The following is a 17,929-nucleotide window of genomic DNA, read 5'->3' on the forward strand; positions in this document are numbered from 1 at the left end:
GCTACCAACTATTTTCGATAAACTAAATAGGTTTCACTTTCCATTTTGGTCAACTGCTCATTAAAAAAGTAATTTAGATCGTTTGCTAATTATGAATTATGAATTATGAATTATCTTTCTACTTCTACCGTACCCTTTGAAAATGAAAACATTGTAAACGTTGTTAGTCTAATGAGAGTAGTGTCTTTCAGTGTCGTTATCATTCATCTACATGCACATATATTAAGAACAAAACTTGCATTGGAATTTTTCATCATAAAATTAAATTAATAATAATTATATTCAAAGTTCAAACATATACATCACAACCCTATATATATACTAACTTAGCTTGTGTCTTTGATAAATATCAAAGTTCCAACATACACTACTACTCTATTCTCTAATTACTCTATAACCTTTCTTCTCCACTTCACAACATTCTTACAAGGTTTGGATTCTTCATTATATTTTACTTTAATTTCTTATTGTTATGAATGAATTAATGTACTTGAGTAAACGACAAATAAATTCTTGATTTTTTTTAAAGGTTTTCGTCTAATAAAAAATACAAAAAATATTTTTTATTTTTTAAAATGTGAGACATTTAAGTCTCTTTAAAAGATCAATTTATCTTTATATATTTTAGACAAAAAAAATTAGGTATCTTATATTTTAAAAAATCAAAAATATTTTTATATTTTTAATTAATCAAAAATTTATCGTCCTTGAATGCAAAAGTTAAGAACTTATTTATTTTTTTCTCTAATTCTTATATATACTAAATGTTTTTTTTTTTTTTTTGGCAGTGTGAAAATGGGGAGATCACGAAGTGGTTATGATGAGAGTGGGTTGAAGAAAGGTCCATGGACACCGGAAGAGGATAGAATATTGGTGGATTACATAAACAAAAACGGCCATGGAAGTAATTGGCGAGCGCTTCCTAAGATTGCAGGTTTAAACAGATGTGGAAAGAGTTGCAGGCTGAGGTGGACTAACTACCTCAGGCCTGATATCAAGAGAGGAAAATTCTCTCAAGAAGAAGAGAAACTCATCATCAACTTACATCAACTTCTTGGCAATAAGTAATTATTAACCCTAAAATATTTTATTTCTTTTTTAATTTATTTTTTACTCTTTTGATAAAAATCTATATTTTCACCTGATAGATATAGTTTTGACACGTGTTTCATAAAAAAAATAAAAAAATTAATTAGTAAATCATTTATAAATTATCTTTAACAAATAAATTTTATTAATTTATGTGCATAAATATTAAAAAATATAAATATAAATTGTATTAATTTATATGTGTAAATTATATATTTTTTGTGTATAAAATTTTTATAAATATAATATTTATTAATTATGTAATAATATTACTCAAAACAAATGGATAGAATATTTTTTTATTTAAATCAGATTTGGTTGTGTGATTATAGGTGGTCAGCAATAGCAAGTCATCTACCAGGAAGAACTGACAATGAAATCAAGAATTTCTGGAACACTAATCTTAGAAAGAAGCTTCTAAGAATGGGGTTAGATCCAGTGACTCATCGTCCAAGATTAGATCATAATCATAATCATAATCAACTTCAACTTCTTTCCAATCTTCAACACTTGCTTCTTGCTGCAAACATTCTCAACAATAACAACAATAATAATCCTCTATTAAGTACTCTTCTTATTAACTCTGATAATGCCAAACTCCAAATCCTCCAAAACATGCTTCAAATCCTTGCTACTACTACTACTAATAATAATAATCTTGCACCAAACTTGGAGCCACTACTCAATCATCAACAATTTGGTCCATTAACCTCATCATCATCATCATCATCAGTTCCAAATGGTTTTTATGAATCTTTAGGGTTGAATGAATCTATGCTCCAAAACCTTATTTGCAGTAATGATTCTTTCCCTTGTCAAAATCAGCCCAATTTCCAAAACTTTGAAGCTCCTCCTCATGATGATAATGTTAATAATAATAATGAGAAAGTTGTTGTTGATGGCACAAATTCTTCTTCTCCTACAACACCATTGAATTGTTATTCACTTCCAAATCTGGTTTCAGCCTCATCACCTCATCATGCATGTTCCAACAAAGTAAATAATAATAATAATAATAATAATAATAATAATAATAATAATAATAATAATAATAATAATAATAATAATAATAATTCTCCAACTTCAACCAACAACTTTGAAATGTGGGCAGATTTCATGTATGAGGAAGCAAGTGATGCTTATTGGAAACACATCATAGAGTAAGTAATCTTATTCTTTTTCTCTTTTTAATTAAGTTCACTTATTTTATTATAATAAGGCATCAAATCAACACATATACTCATTTTGTTGCTTTTTTTTCTTCTAATATTTGCAGTCAAGAATCTAACCAGCCATAGTCAACACTCAACAATCAAGGTTCATCACAACAATAATGGGATTTTTTTTTTAAATTATCATTGTTGGTTGTCTCTAGCTTAGGATCAACATACTGTTTTGTGAGGATGGATTGATTGATATAAGATTTATATATTGTATATAGAAGATTAGACTTATAGTACAACATATGGACATTATTGTAATTTTCACTTTACAAAATGCAAGCCATTATTATTGCATGTGTTTCATGTTCAATTCACGTGCATAAATTGCAGCTCTCAACTCACTCAAAAATATATAGGCAGTTCAATATATTTCTTAATAAACTGTATATTATATAAACTTCATAATTTATCTTTGGCTAAATTACTATTTTGGGCCAAATCTTAATTAAGTTTTGGTTTTTAATATTTTAAATGTTTTATTTCTATCTCAAAAAATTTTAAATAGGTTCAATGTGGTCCTATCATTAGAATTGACACTATAATAAAATAAGTGACGTGAATGTTAATAATATTAGTAGTTAAGTCATATCTTTTTCATATATTAGAAAGATATAACTAAAACCTTTTTGTATGTAATACTTTTTTTCATCATTTTTTTTTGTAAAAAATTCCAAATCCTAACAATCAATCACCAACACTTTAAAATCAAAAGAAAAACTTTTATATTAGTGATCGTTATTAGTGGATCAATTTTATTTATACATTAAAATCAAATGTTATTCGCTTTTTAATATACAAATTATTTGTGTCAAATTTAATGATAAAATAGCATTAAATTTGCTTAAATTTTTTTATGATTAAAATAGGATGATTGAAAATTTTTAAGACTGAAATAGAATATTTAAAACGTTAAGAACCAAATTAAAATAATTCAATCTAAATGTTAGAGACTAAAATAATATTTCATTTTTTATCTTTAATTAGGACCTAAGATTTGTGTGGTTGAAAATTATACAAGTTGGAAATCTATATACTATATGTCACTTGTTATTTGCTTCTTACTACCTGAAATTAATTAATTAACTATAATATAATATATAGTCAATTGTTAAGCTCCCATAATATATAATCAGGAGAGGAAAATATTACTATTAAATTGAATGAAGAGTTTATTAGTAGCTTGAAGAAGAAGGGGCAGCAACGATGAGTTCCGAAAAAGAAGTTTCTATTTACTAATCATAATGTAAAGCAGGAAAACAAAGTCAAACTATACTCACAACATACATGAACCAAAAACTTTACTCAAACACGCATTTGAATAATTAATTACTTTTGAGAAAAAATTCTCTTGAAAATGAGACTTAGAAAGCATAAATGTTATATTTAATTAAGTCAAAAGGTGAAGTTAGTATGATATGGTGTCTAGCATTTGGTAAAAAGACAAGTTTTTGGTTATCCGTTTGGTGAGACAATTACTATTGATTTTTGGTCTAACAAGCAAAGAAAGACAACTCATAAGTAGCATTATTACTTCCTCCATTGAAGCAATTGAAGGAATCCAAAATACATGACATCAATTTACTATTGTTTATAATAATAATAATAATATTTTGATTTAATTATTCTACCATCTTTATAGTTTTATCAAATTTATTTTTAATTAAATTTTTATATTTTTTTAAAATTAAATTCCTATACTATATTAGATGTTATAATTAAGTCTTTCCTGTAATTAAAATGTTGAAATTAAGCGGAATATTCTGTTAAAATTAATGAAGTATTTTGTTAAGATTAACAAAACATTCCATTCATTCTAATATTTTTATTATGTTAAAAATTTAATTACAAAATCTAATATGATATAAAAATTCAATTAAAAAATATAAAAATTTAATTAAAAACTTCATAAAATTATAAAGGCTGGAAAAATAATTAAATCTATTATTTTTTATATATATGAACCAAAAATTTGGTTAAAGTGAAGATTACACATCTTTTCAATGAGTAGCAAAACAAGTGTTAAAAGTTTTTTTTCATTTTGGAACTTATTAAATCACGTTTAAACACATTTAAACCCACTACAACTATATTTTACATTAAGTTTTGTTAAATTTTTTATTGACTTAAGCATTAGAGTATTTTTTATAAGTATCTACCTATCTAATATTCTTTCGAAAGAAAAGTTGTTAGTGTAAAAGAAAAGGGAAAAAAATGTTATCATCTTATATACTTGTATATAGTTAAATTTAATAGTCTTAATATCGTTCTTAAAACTAAACACCATTAATAAGTGAAATTTATATATGCACCATTAATTCTTAATTTTTCCATTTTTATTTGAATGTAAATAGAAATAAATTGATTAAATAACATACATATAATGACCGATGAATATAAAAAAAAAAAATTTAAATGTATTTTATGGTGCTAATTTTTTAACTATTTGATAGAAAAATAAAAGATGAGATCTATTTTTATTTTTCTTAATTTTTAGACAAATTAGACATCTATGTATTAACTATTAAGCACCATATATAGAATTGTTCAAAAATTTAATGCATATAGCTAGACAGTTCGATTATATCAGAATTCTCCAAAAACTTAATGCATATAGATAGTCGGTTTGATTATATTTTTCCATCAAACATGTTTGAAAGGGTGAAGGAAGGACATGCACAAAAAGAATTGTAAAGAGAAAGCATGTAATACATAAAAGAGGATCGGATACGTAGAGATCAGAATTAACTTTAGTTAGTCAACATTAATTATTTTGAGAGTTTAAATTTATAATTTATAATTTAAAGTTAAGAATTTATAATTTTAATTTTAGAATTTAAGATAAATAAAATAATTTTTAAATAATTGACTAGTTGAAAAAAATTAATTTCCTAAATATTACTCTATGTAATAAGTAAATAACAACTTAAGGAAATATAACAACTTAATTAATTTGAGTTCGTTTAGTGATTAGTTTACTAGTCTGTTTAAATAAGTATCGGAAGTTTAAATCCGCCATCTATATTTACTGGCTATTGGCTAACAACAAAATCCTTAAATAGAGTTTAAATTCGCGACAAATTATTTATTAGCTAATCGAATTGGGGGATATCATATAAAAAAAAGAAATATATCAACTTTAATAACCTTGATTGATATTTTGTTGTAGTTAATGACAAATCAGTTTAGGTTATCATGTTTTAAAAAATAAATAAAATAAAATAAAAAAAGAAAGTGTAGACTGTAGAATATTATTGTAATTGAATATGGTTGTTTATTTTGTCGTTTTCACTTTGTCATATGTAAAATTTCATGCCAGAATTCTTACACTCTGCAACTACAAGGGGTGTCCTTATTCAAGGCGACAAACAAAAAGGTACAAAGCATAAAGCAGATAGATAAAGAATTAAAGACCCAACAAAAAATAGAAAGAAAGAAAGGAAAAGATAGATATTCGGTGCACAACAGCACAAGTTATTTTTTTAAATAAAGAATTATATCTGCATTATTTTATTTCATTTTGGAAAATGGTCTTTAAATCCTATTGGGCCCAACAACTAAAGGCACTTCATTAGAATTTTAGACAAATTTTAAAATGCAAAACAATAATTAAAAAAAATTGAATGATTAAATCTCATAAGTAGTTGATAGCACAACTTTTTTTACCATGTCCAAATAATACTCTTCCATAGAAGATTCAAGTAAATTGGAAGATTCAAGTCAACTTTCTTAAGATAGTATTTGTTTTTAGATACTAGAATTAAAGTTGAGATATTGAAATTTAGTATTGTGTTTTGTTAATCAGAAAAATTTTAATTTCAAAATACAAAATTTTAATACTTCTAAAAAATAAGAATATAAAGAATTGAAATTTCTAAAAACAAAAACTGAAAATTTAATATTTTCTTTACTTAGCTAAATATATTTTAATAAATATTCTTATTTCTTATTTATATTTATTTTGAACCAAATAAAATACCAAAATATAACTTAATTCTGTATATTTTATATCAAATATAATAATATAATACATAGATTTAACTCATAAAAAAAATAATAATAATACATAGACTTAATTTAATCTCAATATATAATACAAAACTTAATTTAATCTCAGTTTTTTAGTTTCTGCCTCGTTTCCAAATGCAGCCTTAAAGTTTAGTAGAACTTTAGTGTTCTAACTTAAGTTCATATTTGTTGAAAACAGGAAAAGTTCATTTGCTACACAGATGCCAAAATCTATTGGCAACTCAAATGGAGAAACAGTCAAATAGTAAAGTTGAATGTAAGTGTTTCCTAAAGTGAACTTTGTACATAATATGAGAATGTAATATACATATTAGCCTTAAATAATTTAAAAAATTATAATTATGAATTATACTTTGAATTATCTGAATGCATTGTGGCTCACTTAATGGATCACTATACATCAAAGGAGGCTCAGAGCCTCAGACATTGAACTTCTATCCAGAATTTGATTTGAATTGGGATCACATAAGAATACAATTAAACTCGCCACTTCTTTCATCAAATCTAGTAAGGAGGGCAAGGTGCAAAGTAGAGGGAGAGAAAAAAAAAATAGTCTCATCAATCACATACATTTTCCTGCTAACATGGAGAACCACAATCAAAATGAGAGGGAAAAAAAGAAAAGAAGAAAATCCTAAACAATATTACACATCATTCCTTTAGAAATCTAATTTGTGGGAGAAAAAAAAATCATAATCAAACACATGCAAACCAATTGAATGTTCAATATACCTCCCAAAGTTGCAACATTGTTCTATTTCTGGTTGCTTGAACCCTTTTTCTTGAGCAGGCTTCCAAACTTGCCAAGCAAAGGCTTCTTCTTTTTCTTCAACTGTTGTTGCTGCTTGGAAGGAGAGGTCGCGCCATCGTCATTGTTCTCGGCTATGGATGAACCGTTTATGTTATCAAAGCTCTCGCCGGCTTCTGCCTTGGAATCGGCTTCTTCTTCAAAGGACTCGGGCTCTGGATCCCTCTCTGGCGACAACTCCTTTTTCTCTATCTTGCAGCTCTCCCACATTTTATGTTCAACTTCTACTGAATTATCATTTTCCTTACTAGCATCATCTTCCTTCAGTTTTCCATTCCCATTCTCATGTTTGGGAGATTCTATCTTTTCAGCCTTACCATTCACAGGAATAGTCTCTTCTTGAAAGCCTTGTTTGAGCACTTCTTGATTTGCTGAATCTTCTACCTTCAATACGTCTTCTCCTCCATGCCCATTCTCTTCGGAAAATTCAACCACCTTAGGAAGCAAATCATAATCCTTCTCACTGTCTGTGAGATCCCCGTTTTCCTCAGTGTGGTTTCTGGCTGTTATTTCTTCCAGTAGCTTAGATAACTCCTCCACCTTCTTAATAGATTCAGCTTCCTTAGTGCAGAGTTCATCATTTTCTTGAATAATACTCTGCAATTCATTTTCTTTATCCAATAAATTCTCCTTCAATTTCACGTTCTCGGCCGTTGCTTCTTTAAGAGCTTCCTGCAAGTTAATTGCCTCAGCCTCAACTTCCTTCAGATTTTCCTTCAACTGAGCTTCTTCCTCCCTGCTGGCACTAGCTTCATCCTCGGTATCTTTGAGCAAGAGAGCCAATCTATTTATTTCTTTTCCCAAGGACGAATTCTCTTCTTCGGTTTTCTTTAAGCAGCCGACTAGTTGATGTTCTCTCTCTTTCCACTCGGCTCTGGAGTTCTCAAAGTCATTCTTAGAATTTTCGACATTACAAGTAAGAACATCAATCTCACGCCGTGCATCATCAAGCATGGATTCATATTTTTCATTGGTAGCTTTTAAAACTGACTTTAAATCTTCAAGCTGGGTCTCGTAACTTTCATGTTCGGCTTGGCTGCTCAATAGCTTCTCTTTGGCTTCTCTAGCCTCTGCAGATACTTCATGTAATGCAGAAGTTAAGCTTTCCATTGCCTTTTTGCACTTTTCTTCTTCATCCCTAGAATTCTCCAAATCATTGATAAGTTGATTTTTCTCTTCAAGTAGGGTCTGCACGCTAGCAGCTGCAAGCTTTTCATTGTTCAAAGCCTGAATCTTCTCTTCCTTAACTGTCTCAAGTTCGGATTCGAGAGCTTCAACCTTGTGTGTCATTTCAAGACTTTCTTCCTTGGCCACATTAATCCGATGCTCTGAATCCTCAAGATCTGCCTTTTGTCTCCCAACAGTCATTTCTAACAATCCTACCTTCTCTTTAAGAGCCGCAACTTCAGATTCTGCTTCATGCAACAAATCATTGCTTCCTTCTAGCTGTTTCATGACGTTTTCCAAAGATTCCGATGCAGATTTTTCCAACTTATTAGCTTCTTGAACCCTCATCTCTAGTTCCTCAACCTTCTTCGTCCACTCCTCCAAAACACTATGAGCATATGATTCAGCCATCCTTGCGGCCTCAAGCTCCACATTGAGCTGTTCGATAGTAGTTTCTTTCTCTGCCAACTTCTCATCATAATCCTCGGCCTTTGCAAGTTCTTGCTTAAGAGCTTCTACCTCTGCTTTCAGCTTCAATATAGTATTACTCTCACTGGCCTCTGTTTCCTGTTTCAAATCAAGTAATGCCTTCAACCGAGTCAGTTCAGCTGAAAGAATCTCTGCCTTCTCGGCATGAATCTCAGCAATCTTAGTTGCATCATCAGCATGGTTCAGTGCTTGGTTCTTTGCATCACAAGTCATGGCGAGTTCTTGCTTAACACGCTGGAGCTCCTCGGTGGTGGAGAGAAGAGCAGCAACATCCAAAGCATGCTGGCTCTTTACATTTTCAATCTCTTTCTGCCATTCTTCTTCCTTCTTCTGGGCAGATTCAATTCCAGCCTGCTCCAATTCAACAGCTCGGAACTTCTCAATCTCAGATTCCTCCTCAGCCCGCTTTTGAGCCACCAATGCTTCCCTGAGTTTCTCATTTGCTTCCTCAGCTAATCTCTGTGCTTCTTTCAACTCATTAATTACTTTAAGCTTCTCTTTCTCAGCGTGAATGAGCTGCTCCTTCGCTTTCTTTAGATCCTCCTGAACAAGATTCAACTGGTTCTGCAACTCTGAACCCTTTGCAGCTCTTGTTGGTTGTTTCTGAAAAACAAGGGAACACACAATCAGAGATCAGACTACATATACGTATAATCTCTAACGGAAAGCACAATTAAATAAAATAGTTTGCCAAATCAACTATGAAGAATAATGAAAGAAACATCTCTGGCAGTTTCCTAAAAAATGCTAGACATCTCAGAATCACAGTTAAAAAGTCATGCATTATCTAGAATTTCAATTCTTATACAAAAATGTCGAATAATTAGCACTAATTGGAAGACTATAATATTCTTAAACATCTCAAAAACGGTTCCTTGTAACATTAGTTAAAAGACTTGGTCACTTAGTCACTTGTAATCCATATACTTAAATGCATTCTACAACTTACATCAGGTGGGTTGGAGGCAAGCTTTGGTGATTTCCGATCAGGAGTAGCAGCAGGCTTTGAATTCACAGATCGCGGGGATCGTTCAATGGAATGGCGCAGATTTTGCAAGGGTGATGGTGATTCGGATTCCGATTTGGACACTCCTCTGCTAAGTTTGCTGCCTCTTGGAGTTGCTAGTGATGTTTTGTTGGGAGTTTCAGACAAATTGGATCTACCATAAGAAAGAATTGTAATGCCAGTAACAGATCAATAATTCATTTTACAAAACAGAACATGACAACATAAGAAACAAAAAGACACAAAATGGCATAGTTATATGCACTCCAACTAATGGATCTAAACAAAAAAGGAAAGTGACCCTAATCCAAAATTCAGCATCCAGAATCATTGGCAAGCCAAAAATAAATGAGAATCGGAGTGAAAATGACAGTGATATAACAATCAGTTAATGCAAAAGGCCCTAAGCTAACATGAACACAGAAAACTCAAGCTGAAACTGTAATCAAACATGAGAAAAAGAAGAAACTGAGAAACACAATACAACTTACAAAAAAGTTACAAAATTTAGGTGAAAATTCCACAATAGCACATCAGAACTACTGGATCAAACCCTATAAAGCAGAACCCAACCATCCAAACAGATCAAAAAAGAAAAAGAAAGGAACCAAATTTCAGATCTTCACATGAAACTCATAGAAGCATAACCACAAACACCAAGAAAGCATGCTTCAAATGCTTCTGCACTTACTTAGTAGCTTTTGAAGCCATGGTTGGGGGTGGTGGAGGAAGTAGTCCCAACAAGAACAAAAGTAGAAAAGTTGAAAACTTTGGAGAAAAGGGTCAGTGACTGCACTGAGAATGCTAGAGTTCTGACATTGCAAGAGGAAGAAACAGAGAAACTGAACAAGGAATTTTTTTCTTTTCTTGGGGGGATCAGAGAGAGTTTGAAGTTAAATGAAATGATTTTGTTGTTGCTGCTGGAAATTATTGGAATGAGAAAGAAAGAAAGAAAGAAAGAAAGAAAGAAGATGATTATGATGATGGGGTTTGAATTCAGAGAGAGAGAGAACAGAAAAAAGTTAATAATTTGAGGCGGTTTTCTTTGTCTCCAGAGTGGCCACACACAGAGCAATGGTGTCTCTGTCTTTTTCTCATTCTTCAATATCTCTCTCTCTCAACCGTTTTTTTTTTTTTTTGTTGAGTGGTGGGTATATTTTGAGGTGCAATAAGATGAATCATGAATTGTGAATTGACAAAAGTAACCCTAATTATGTGTGGATTCTTCTCTTTTTCCTTTATCCCAATCTGTCAAAAAAGCAACTGACTAACTGAGTAACTTTTTCAGAAGCAAAGCTAAGAAAGGACCTGTTAGTGTGTGACTCTCTGTGTAACATAATTTTCTATTATAAGCCATGCATTGGCTAATTTATTTATTTTAATATTTCTCAAAATTCTTATATAGTTTATTATTTTTGGATAATTTACCTAGATAAATTGATCGAAAAAAAATTATACACATATCCAAAACTGAATTTGATTATTTGCATAATTTATTTATTTTTAATGTAAATCAAATAAAATAAATTCAATTTACTATTTATTATTAGTATAACATATACATAAAAAATTGAATAAACTAATATTAAAAAATATAAATTAAATTATTTGATTCGATTTACATAAGAAATCAAAACCAAATATACATGTAACTAAATTCAGTTTAGAATATCTGTATAATTTTTTTTTATTCAATTTATTTATGTATGAGAATTAATAATTTTCTTTTTCTCCATTATTTATCTATCTTTAATTTTTTATCCCTCTTTTTCTTTATTTTTGATAAAATCACTGAATTGAATAAGAATTTTTAACTCCACAAAATATATAAAATATCTCAATTATTAATCACCATCAGCATAATTCAGTCTATTATGGATCGGAAATTTTGCCACATACATCACATATGCATGGTGAAAAAAATAATAATTTAAGTTCTCCATTTTTAAATATAGTGATGCCTTAACTAACTAAAGCATTATATATATAAAATCAAATCCTTTCCAGCTGCCCATAAATTTTCTGGTTTATTATTAAAATGATTATGGTAGTCATCACTGGATTTCCTGTTGAATAACTAAAACAACTAGCTGATTTGTGTGATATTAAACAGTTTAATAAACGAATTTAATTTAATTTAGTTTAAATTACTCAAAGTGGAGCTTATATATCAACTTTGGTATGGTGGGAAGCTGACTAGTAACCAACACTTCAATTCCTTTATCTTATGGCAAAATTGATTGCAAATAGTATGATTACTACGCTAAAATCATTAGGTAGAATTTGAATGTGAATCTATATATAATTATATATATATAATATAAAAAAAATTAAATGTACCGAAAACACTAATATTTTAATTATTTTAACCGTTAATTTTAATTAATATATATTATATATATTTTTTATAATTCAAATCAACGATTAAAATAATTGGAACACCGGCGTTCTCAATATACTTAATTAAAATTCTTCCTATAATATAAGTGGTGCCACCTTCACTTCAAGAATATATGGACAGCATAACAAATATATAATATATGTTGATTGTGAGTGTTAACCTTTGTTATAATTTTGAATGTGTGTTTTAACCGTTTAATTTTAATTAGTATCATTCATTATTCTTTTCTAAGTTATCTCAAAGTCAAAAGCATTTGATGACTATAAAACGGTCTTGAAGTCAAAATCAATGTGTTGGAGTTGAAGTTAATTTTATCATCAAGTAAAGTAAATAATGTCTTACTTTAATTTGATATAATCAACTATATGTGTTGAAAACTTGAAATTAATTATTATCCTTTACTACAAGTGTCGATCCGTTTAGACACGATGATTGACATTTTCATATATATTTTTTACAGGAATTTTATTTTATTTTATTTAAATAAGATGTATCAAGTACAAACATTAACATGTACTTGCTAGTTGCTATATTATTAATGACAGTAATTATTCATTTTTCCTATTACGTTCGAATTATTACTATACTATATAATCTATAATCTGATCTGTCGTTGACTTTTGACTCAAAGTTGATTTGTATCAATTTGACAATGAGTATAGGGACGACCCTAAAATAGTCACCAAACAAAATACAGACCCTAAAATTAAATATACTCATTTATGAGTATATATATAGGAGAGGATGTGTAGACTTTTAATCTATATATTCATTTAATGATTAAGCTAATTATTGAAAATAATTGAGATTGTACATTAGTTGTTTCTTTCTTCTTCCCTCTCTCCCCCCCCTCTCTGAAATTAGCAGAATACTCAATAATTATAACTTGGAATTACTACTACTATTATTATTATTATTATTATTATTATTATTAATTTATTATTATTATTATTATTATTATTATTATTATTATTATTATTATTATTATTATTATTATTATTATTATTATTATTATTATCGAAGTAGCATGTACTTAAATACGTATATAAAATAATGTCTATACTTATGTTAAAAAAAAAAGCAAAGATACATTTTCCTTCAAATTGTAAGAATGAGTTTTTAGGTACAAGCGAAGTAGTTGGGAACAGAAATATCAAGCCCTTCAATTTGATCTTATTTATTTGTTGAACGTGCACATGCATGTACACGTATGTATGTATTAATACATAATCACAATTTCCATGTGACACAAAAGTTTATTGCCACAAGTTGAGTTCTTTTGCTTTTTTTTTTAATAAAAATATATCTAATTAAAGTAGAATTACAGAAGAGCCAATATTAGTTATTTCATAATCGCAACAACTTGAATTAATCGAATGGTTAGCTTATTTATTGGCATAAATAAGTGTCGGGATTTGAATTCCGCTTTGTACATGCAGCAATCCATTGGCCAGCAACAAACTCTTAAATGAAACTTCTATTCGCGACAGATTAGTCATTGACCTGTCGGGTTGAAAAATACCGTGGACAACCAAAAAAAGTTATTTCATAACCTAATTAATATTCTCTAATCAGGAAAAGATGAAATAATATTTGCTGAAAATGTTGGTAATTGGTTTCTATTTTCTAGACATGAACAAATTAAGCGAGTGAGTTTGTCTCAAGTAACAATCCAATTCAAAAACATATATAAATTTGTGAAGCTGCTCTTAATAAGCATAGTTTAATTCGTTCAATGTCTTGCCACAATTGCACAGACAAATTACAGTCTAATAAACATACTCTATCTAGATATAATCATTATACTGATAACATCCTCTAAATAGGTAGTTAGAAACACATGAGTTATGAGAGGTTAATGTCATATTTATAAATAATAAAAAACGGTGTCACATTTGATAAAATATAAAACTAACGAATTTTATACGAATTAATTTTAAAATAAATTTTTTCCTTTGGAATTCTGCTAATTTACTTTTATATACATCCATCATCCAACTTCAGAATTCTGTCAAGTTGTTGTTGTTATATTATATTATTATTATTATTATTATTATTATTATTATTATTATTATTATTATTATTATTATTATTATTATTATTATTATTATTATTATTATTATTATTATTATTATTATTATTATTATTATCTACAAACATTTAAAAAAGTATATAAAGGCATCTAATTTGGTTCCATTGAAAATTAAATATGATAAAATGGCAGGATCTAGTAACAAATCTATATAAAAACAAGACACCTAAAAAAACCTATATAAAAACAGTTCCCCATTTTCTATCATTAATTATTTCTCATGGCAATAAGCTCAACAACATGAGTTGTTCAGATTTATATATTTTCCAAAACAACACATGATGATTTAGTAATGCAAATAGTACTAATGTCAAAATGGATAATAGATATTAGGTTAGGTTAGAAGTCATTGTTTACAAAACCATGCACATGACCACACACATGTCATGCCCCAAAAACCAATAATGCTTATTTGCATTATGTAGTAACTTCTCATCATCTCTTCCTTGCTACCAACTTGACCTCATAAAAAATAAGACCAATAAAAGGCATATGCAATTTATTATCATAAAAAAGATACCTAGACATAAGTGTGAAAATTACAAGACCTTACATTAATGTTATAAATTAGGATAGTAAATCTAGTAACACGTCATTTATATGCACAAATATATGGTTGTGCAAGCAAGGTAGTTTTATACAACTGGCATGCACATGGGATCAAAATTAAAAATAAAAAAGAGTTGAAAATAGTGAGATTTTCAGATTCAGATTTGAGGAAAGGACAGATGGTGCACAAGTAAACAATAAACATAATTCTGAGATGGGAAGCATGCTGTGTTGCATTATTTTGTTTCAGATTTTGATGAGCCTCTCTTATCTTCTTGAAACTCTTTTCAACAATCCTAAATTAATATTCCCCCTTTTTTTAATTTCTTTTTTCTTTTGCAGCAGTTTCTTCATTAACAAGCTGCCAAAAGATTTTACCACATCCATTCCACATGTCAAACCTTCTTGTTATATTCCTTTTGCTTATATCAATATACACCTACTTGGATTTTTGTACATTCTTGCACTTCTTGATTTTCTTCTATTATTTATTTTTTCAATATTATTTTGGATAAACTTAGCCGATCAAATTTTCATTGTTAAATGTGGGACCATAACAGCTAAGGTGTAACAATGACACTTTTTCTTTCCAATTTGACTGTGAAACTACTTTAATATAAAAACATTGATATTCGGCTATTCATTTGAGATTGAGTAAATTTGAACCAAAAATTCTGATTTAAGTAACACTTCAAGTTTTTTTTTTTTTTTGAATTAATCAAGAAAATCTTGCTGATGACTGACTTGTATATGTATGTAAATGTTACTCAGGTCGTTAGCTTTTTAAACAAATACAAATTATACACAAATTTTGTAATGTAAAATAATTAGAACTTAAACAATGATAGATGCATGAATTCTCAAAGAAACGATCTTATAAATACAGATATTAATATTAAATTTGAAATGCTAATCTTGTTTATACTGGAGTGTGTTTATAACATACATAAAAGAATCACATTGACGCTATTTAAAATTTCAATATATGGAGAAAGTAAAACAAGTACTAGTTTATTTTTGGGAAAAAATATTTCTTTAATCATATGATCTATGATCATAATCCTGTGAGAAACATTATGGGAATATATTAAGTGTGGAAAACTCCACCCACTCAAATTTAATCTACCATTAGATGAGGTGTGAATGTCTGTTTTAATGATATCACTTGTCTCAAAAATTTAAATAGATAAAAAAAATACATAAATGGTTATATTTCTAACACATCCCCTCAAATAAAAATCTCTTTTGAGTATGCTGAAATTCTTTCGTTTCAGATAAATAATAATCGAATTCTATACTTTTTGGTCATAAAAACTATGGTAATATGTTATGAAACTACTTATTCTAAAAGCTTAATCTGACAGGAGAGTATTCATTAATAGTTATATACTTATATCTCTTTACACACAACTTCGGAATAATGACTAGAGGAATAAACAAAACATTTTGATCAGACATTCAGATTGTGCAAGAGTAACAGAGGTGAGTTTGGAAATCATATCATATACCACGAATTGTGGGAGTGAGTAATGGGATGTGAAAGAGAGATTAGCAAATATACACATCAATCATCATCATAAGAGACATGAAAGTTGGTGGTGCAGCCAGAAGCCTCAGGGTCCTCAGCCCCACAGCAGTCATAGAATTTGGCAGCATATGGTGGATCATTGGGTCCCAATTCATAGTATCTTCATAAGTAAGAAACAACAAACTAATTGACCATTTTACATAGCATGCATCATATGAACCCAAATTTCAGCTAAATGAACAAAAGAACTTTCAAGTTTATTAGCCTGATAAGGTGAAGCTTAGCTAACCCTAAGATCAAGCCAGGTCAACATTTACCTAAACTTGTATTAGCAATGATCCCAAATGTGAAATATAATTGCATGGCTTGACACAATCATATTCCTAGAAATAGAAAAAACAAGCAGCAGGGTGTGTATCCACTCTTGAAACCAAGGAACAACAAAAACCATGTAATACATGGATACACATCCAAATCCGAAGTCCGAACCGAGTTTGCTCGGTTTAGCTCGGGTTAACCCAATGGACCGAACCAATCTTGCCTGAATGGGTTGGATTGGTTCGGATCATCGGATTATCCAACAACCCGGGTATTCTTGAACAGCCCTATCTATAATCTACTACTCCTATATGCTATAGGTCTATAGCTTTGCATGCATAAAATTGGCTCTTATGCTTTAAGGCCTTAACATGAACTAAATCACTCACATAGAAACATTGTCATGAATGCCATGCTCCATAATTGGGACAAAACACAAATACAAAGACAAAGACACACCACATACAAAAATGTTGTACAAATGTCTTGTCTCGACTACTAAACACAACACAGAAAAATGGTGATTGGCTATATAGCATATGAAATTCTAGCAAGTAGAGTAAGCAGAAGAAGTGTGTTTTGCAAATAACTAAGAATTGAAGGTCATGTCCAACAAAAAAAAATAATAATTGAAGGTAGTTAGGGGAAATTTGAGGCAATAATGGGGAAATGAATGAAAGACCTTAAAGAATTAGAGGTATGAAAATGGAAGGAAAAAGGGGGTACCTTTTCTGGTCGTCGTGACGGCGACAGACGAAGAAAGAAGGGTGGAAGCGGCAAGAAGAAGAGGTGTTGGAAGATGGATCATAAGTTTCCTTGCATCTCTTGCATATCTTCCATGATTCCTTCTTCTCCATTCTCTCTCTTTCTCGGATCCAAACCCTAAATTAATATCTTCACTTCGCTTTTAGGCAACTAGCATGCATCCCCACTTTGCCTTATGTCTAAAAAGATTGATTTTTTATGATATAAAACGTTTAATTATTCTAATATTGGAAATTTTTTATTAGTTATTAGTAAGTTATAGAAGTCAAGTTTTAAATATGCAAAATAAAATATTTATTTATTAATAAAAATTCATATACAACTATTTTTCTGTAAAGTTGATAGTATTCATCTTACTTGTTTCATGGATTGTTGAAGTGTCATATCGTAATATGTAACGTGTGAAGGGGTGTAGAGAACTAAAATAATAAGTGAAATTGCAATTCCAAAAAATTAAAAGGCTAATTT

The 17,929-nt window shown here is 29.3% G+C and overlaps 3 protein-coding genes across 3 annotated transcripts; 1 reads left to right on the forward strand and 2 right to left on the reverse strand.

Annotated features, from left to right (window-relative positions):
• The first annotated feature begins 350 nt into the window (after positions 1 to 350).
• On the forward strand, positions 351 to 2,253 carry LOC112789323 (uncharacterized). The gene is made up of 3 exons (XM_029297361.2): positions 351 to 430; positions 789 to 1,064; positions 1,422 to 2,253. The coding sequence occupies exons 2-3, from the start codon at positions 796 to 798 to the stop codon at positions 2,251 to 2,253; spliced, it is 1,101 nt and encodes a 366-aa protein (XP_029153194.1). The 5' UTR covers positions 351 to 430; positions 789 to 795.
• A 4,409-nt stretch (positions 2,254 to 6,662) lies between these two features.
• On the reverse strand, positions 6,663 to 10,994 carry LOC112789322 (WEB family protein At3g02930, chloroplastic). The gene is made up of 3 exons (XM_025831167.3): positions 10,500 to 10,994; positions 9,752 to 9,962; positions 6,663 to 9,405 (listed from the first exon to the last, which is right to left on the reverse strand). The coding sequence occupies exons 1-3, from the start codon at positions 10,517 to 10,519 to the stop codon at positions 7,093 to 7,095; spliced, it is 2,544 nt and encodes an 847-aa protein (XP_025686952.1). The 5' UTR covers positions 10,520 to 10,994; the 3' UTR covers positions 6,663 to 7,092.
• Positions 10,995 to 16,208: 5,214 nt separating this feature from the next.
• On the reverse strand, positions 16,209 to 17,656 carry LOC112789324 (uncharacterized). The gene is made up of 2 exons (XM_025831170.2): positions 17,423 to 17,656; positions 16,209 to 16,538 (listed from the first exon to the last, which is right to left on the reverse strand). Exons 1-2 carry the CDS (start codon positions 17,551 to 17,553, stop codon positions 16,415 to 16,417), a joined length of 255 nt encoding a protein of 84 aa, XP_025686955.1. The 5' UTR covers positions 17,554 to 17,656; the 3' UTR covers positions 16,209 to 16,414.
• Positions 17,657 to 17,929: the final 273 nt, after the last annotated feature.

The sequence above is a fragment of the Arachis hypogaea genome, chromosome 3, assembly GCF_003086295.3.
Source record: "Arachis hypogaea cultivar Tifrunner chromosome 3, arahy.Tifrunner.gnm2.J5K5, whole genome shotgun sequence".
Lineage (NCBI taxonomy): Eukaryota > Viridiplantae > Streptophyta > Magnoliopsida > Fabales > Fabaceae > Arachis > Arachis hypogaea.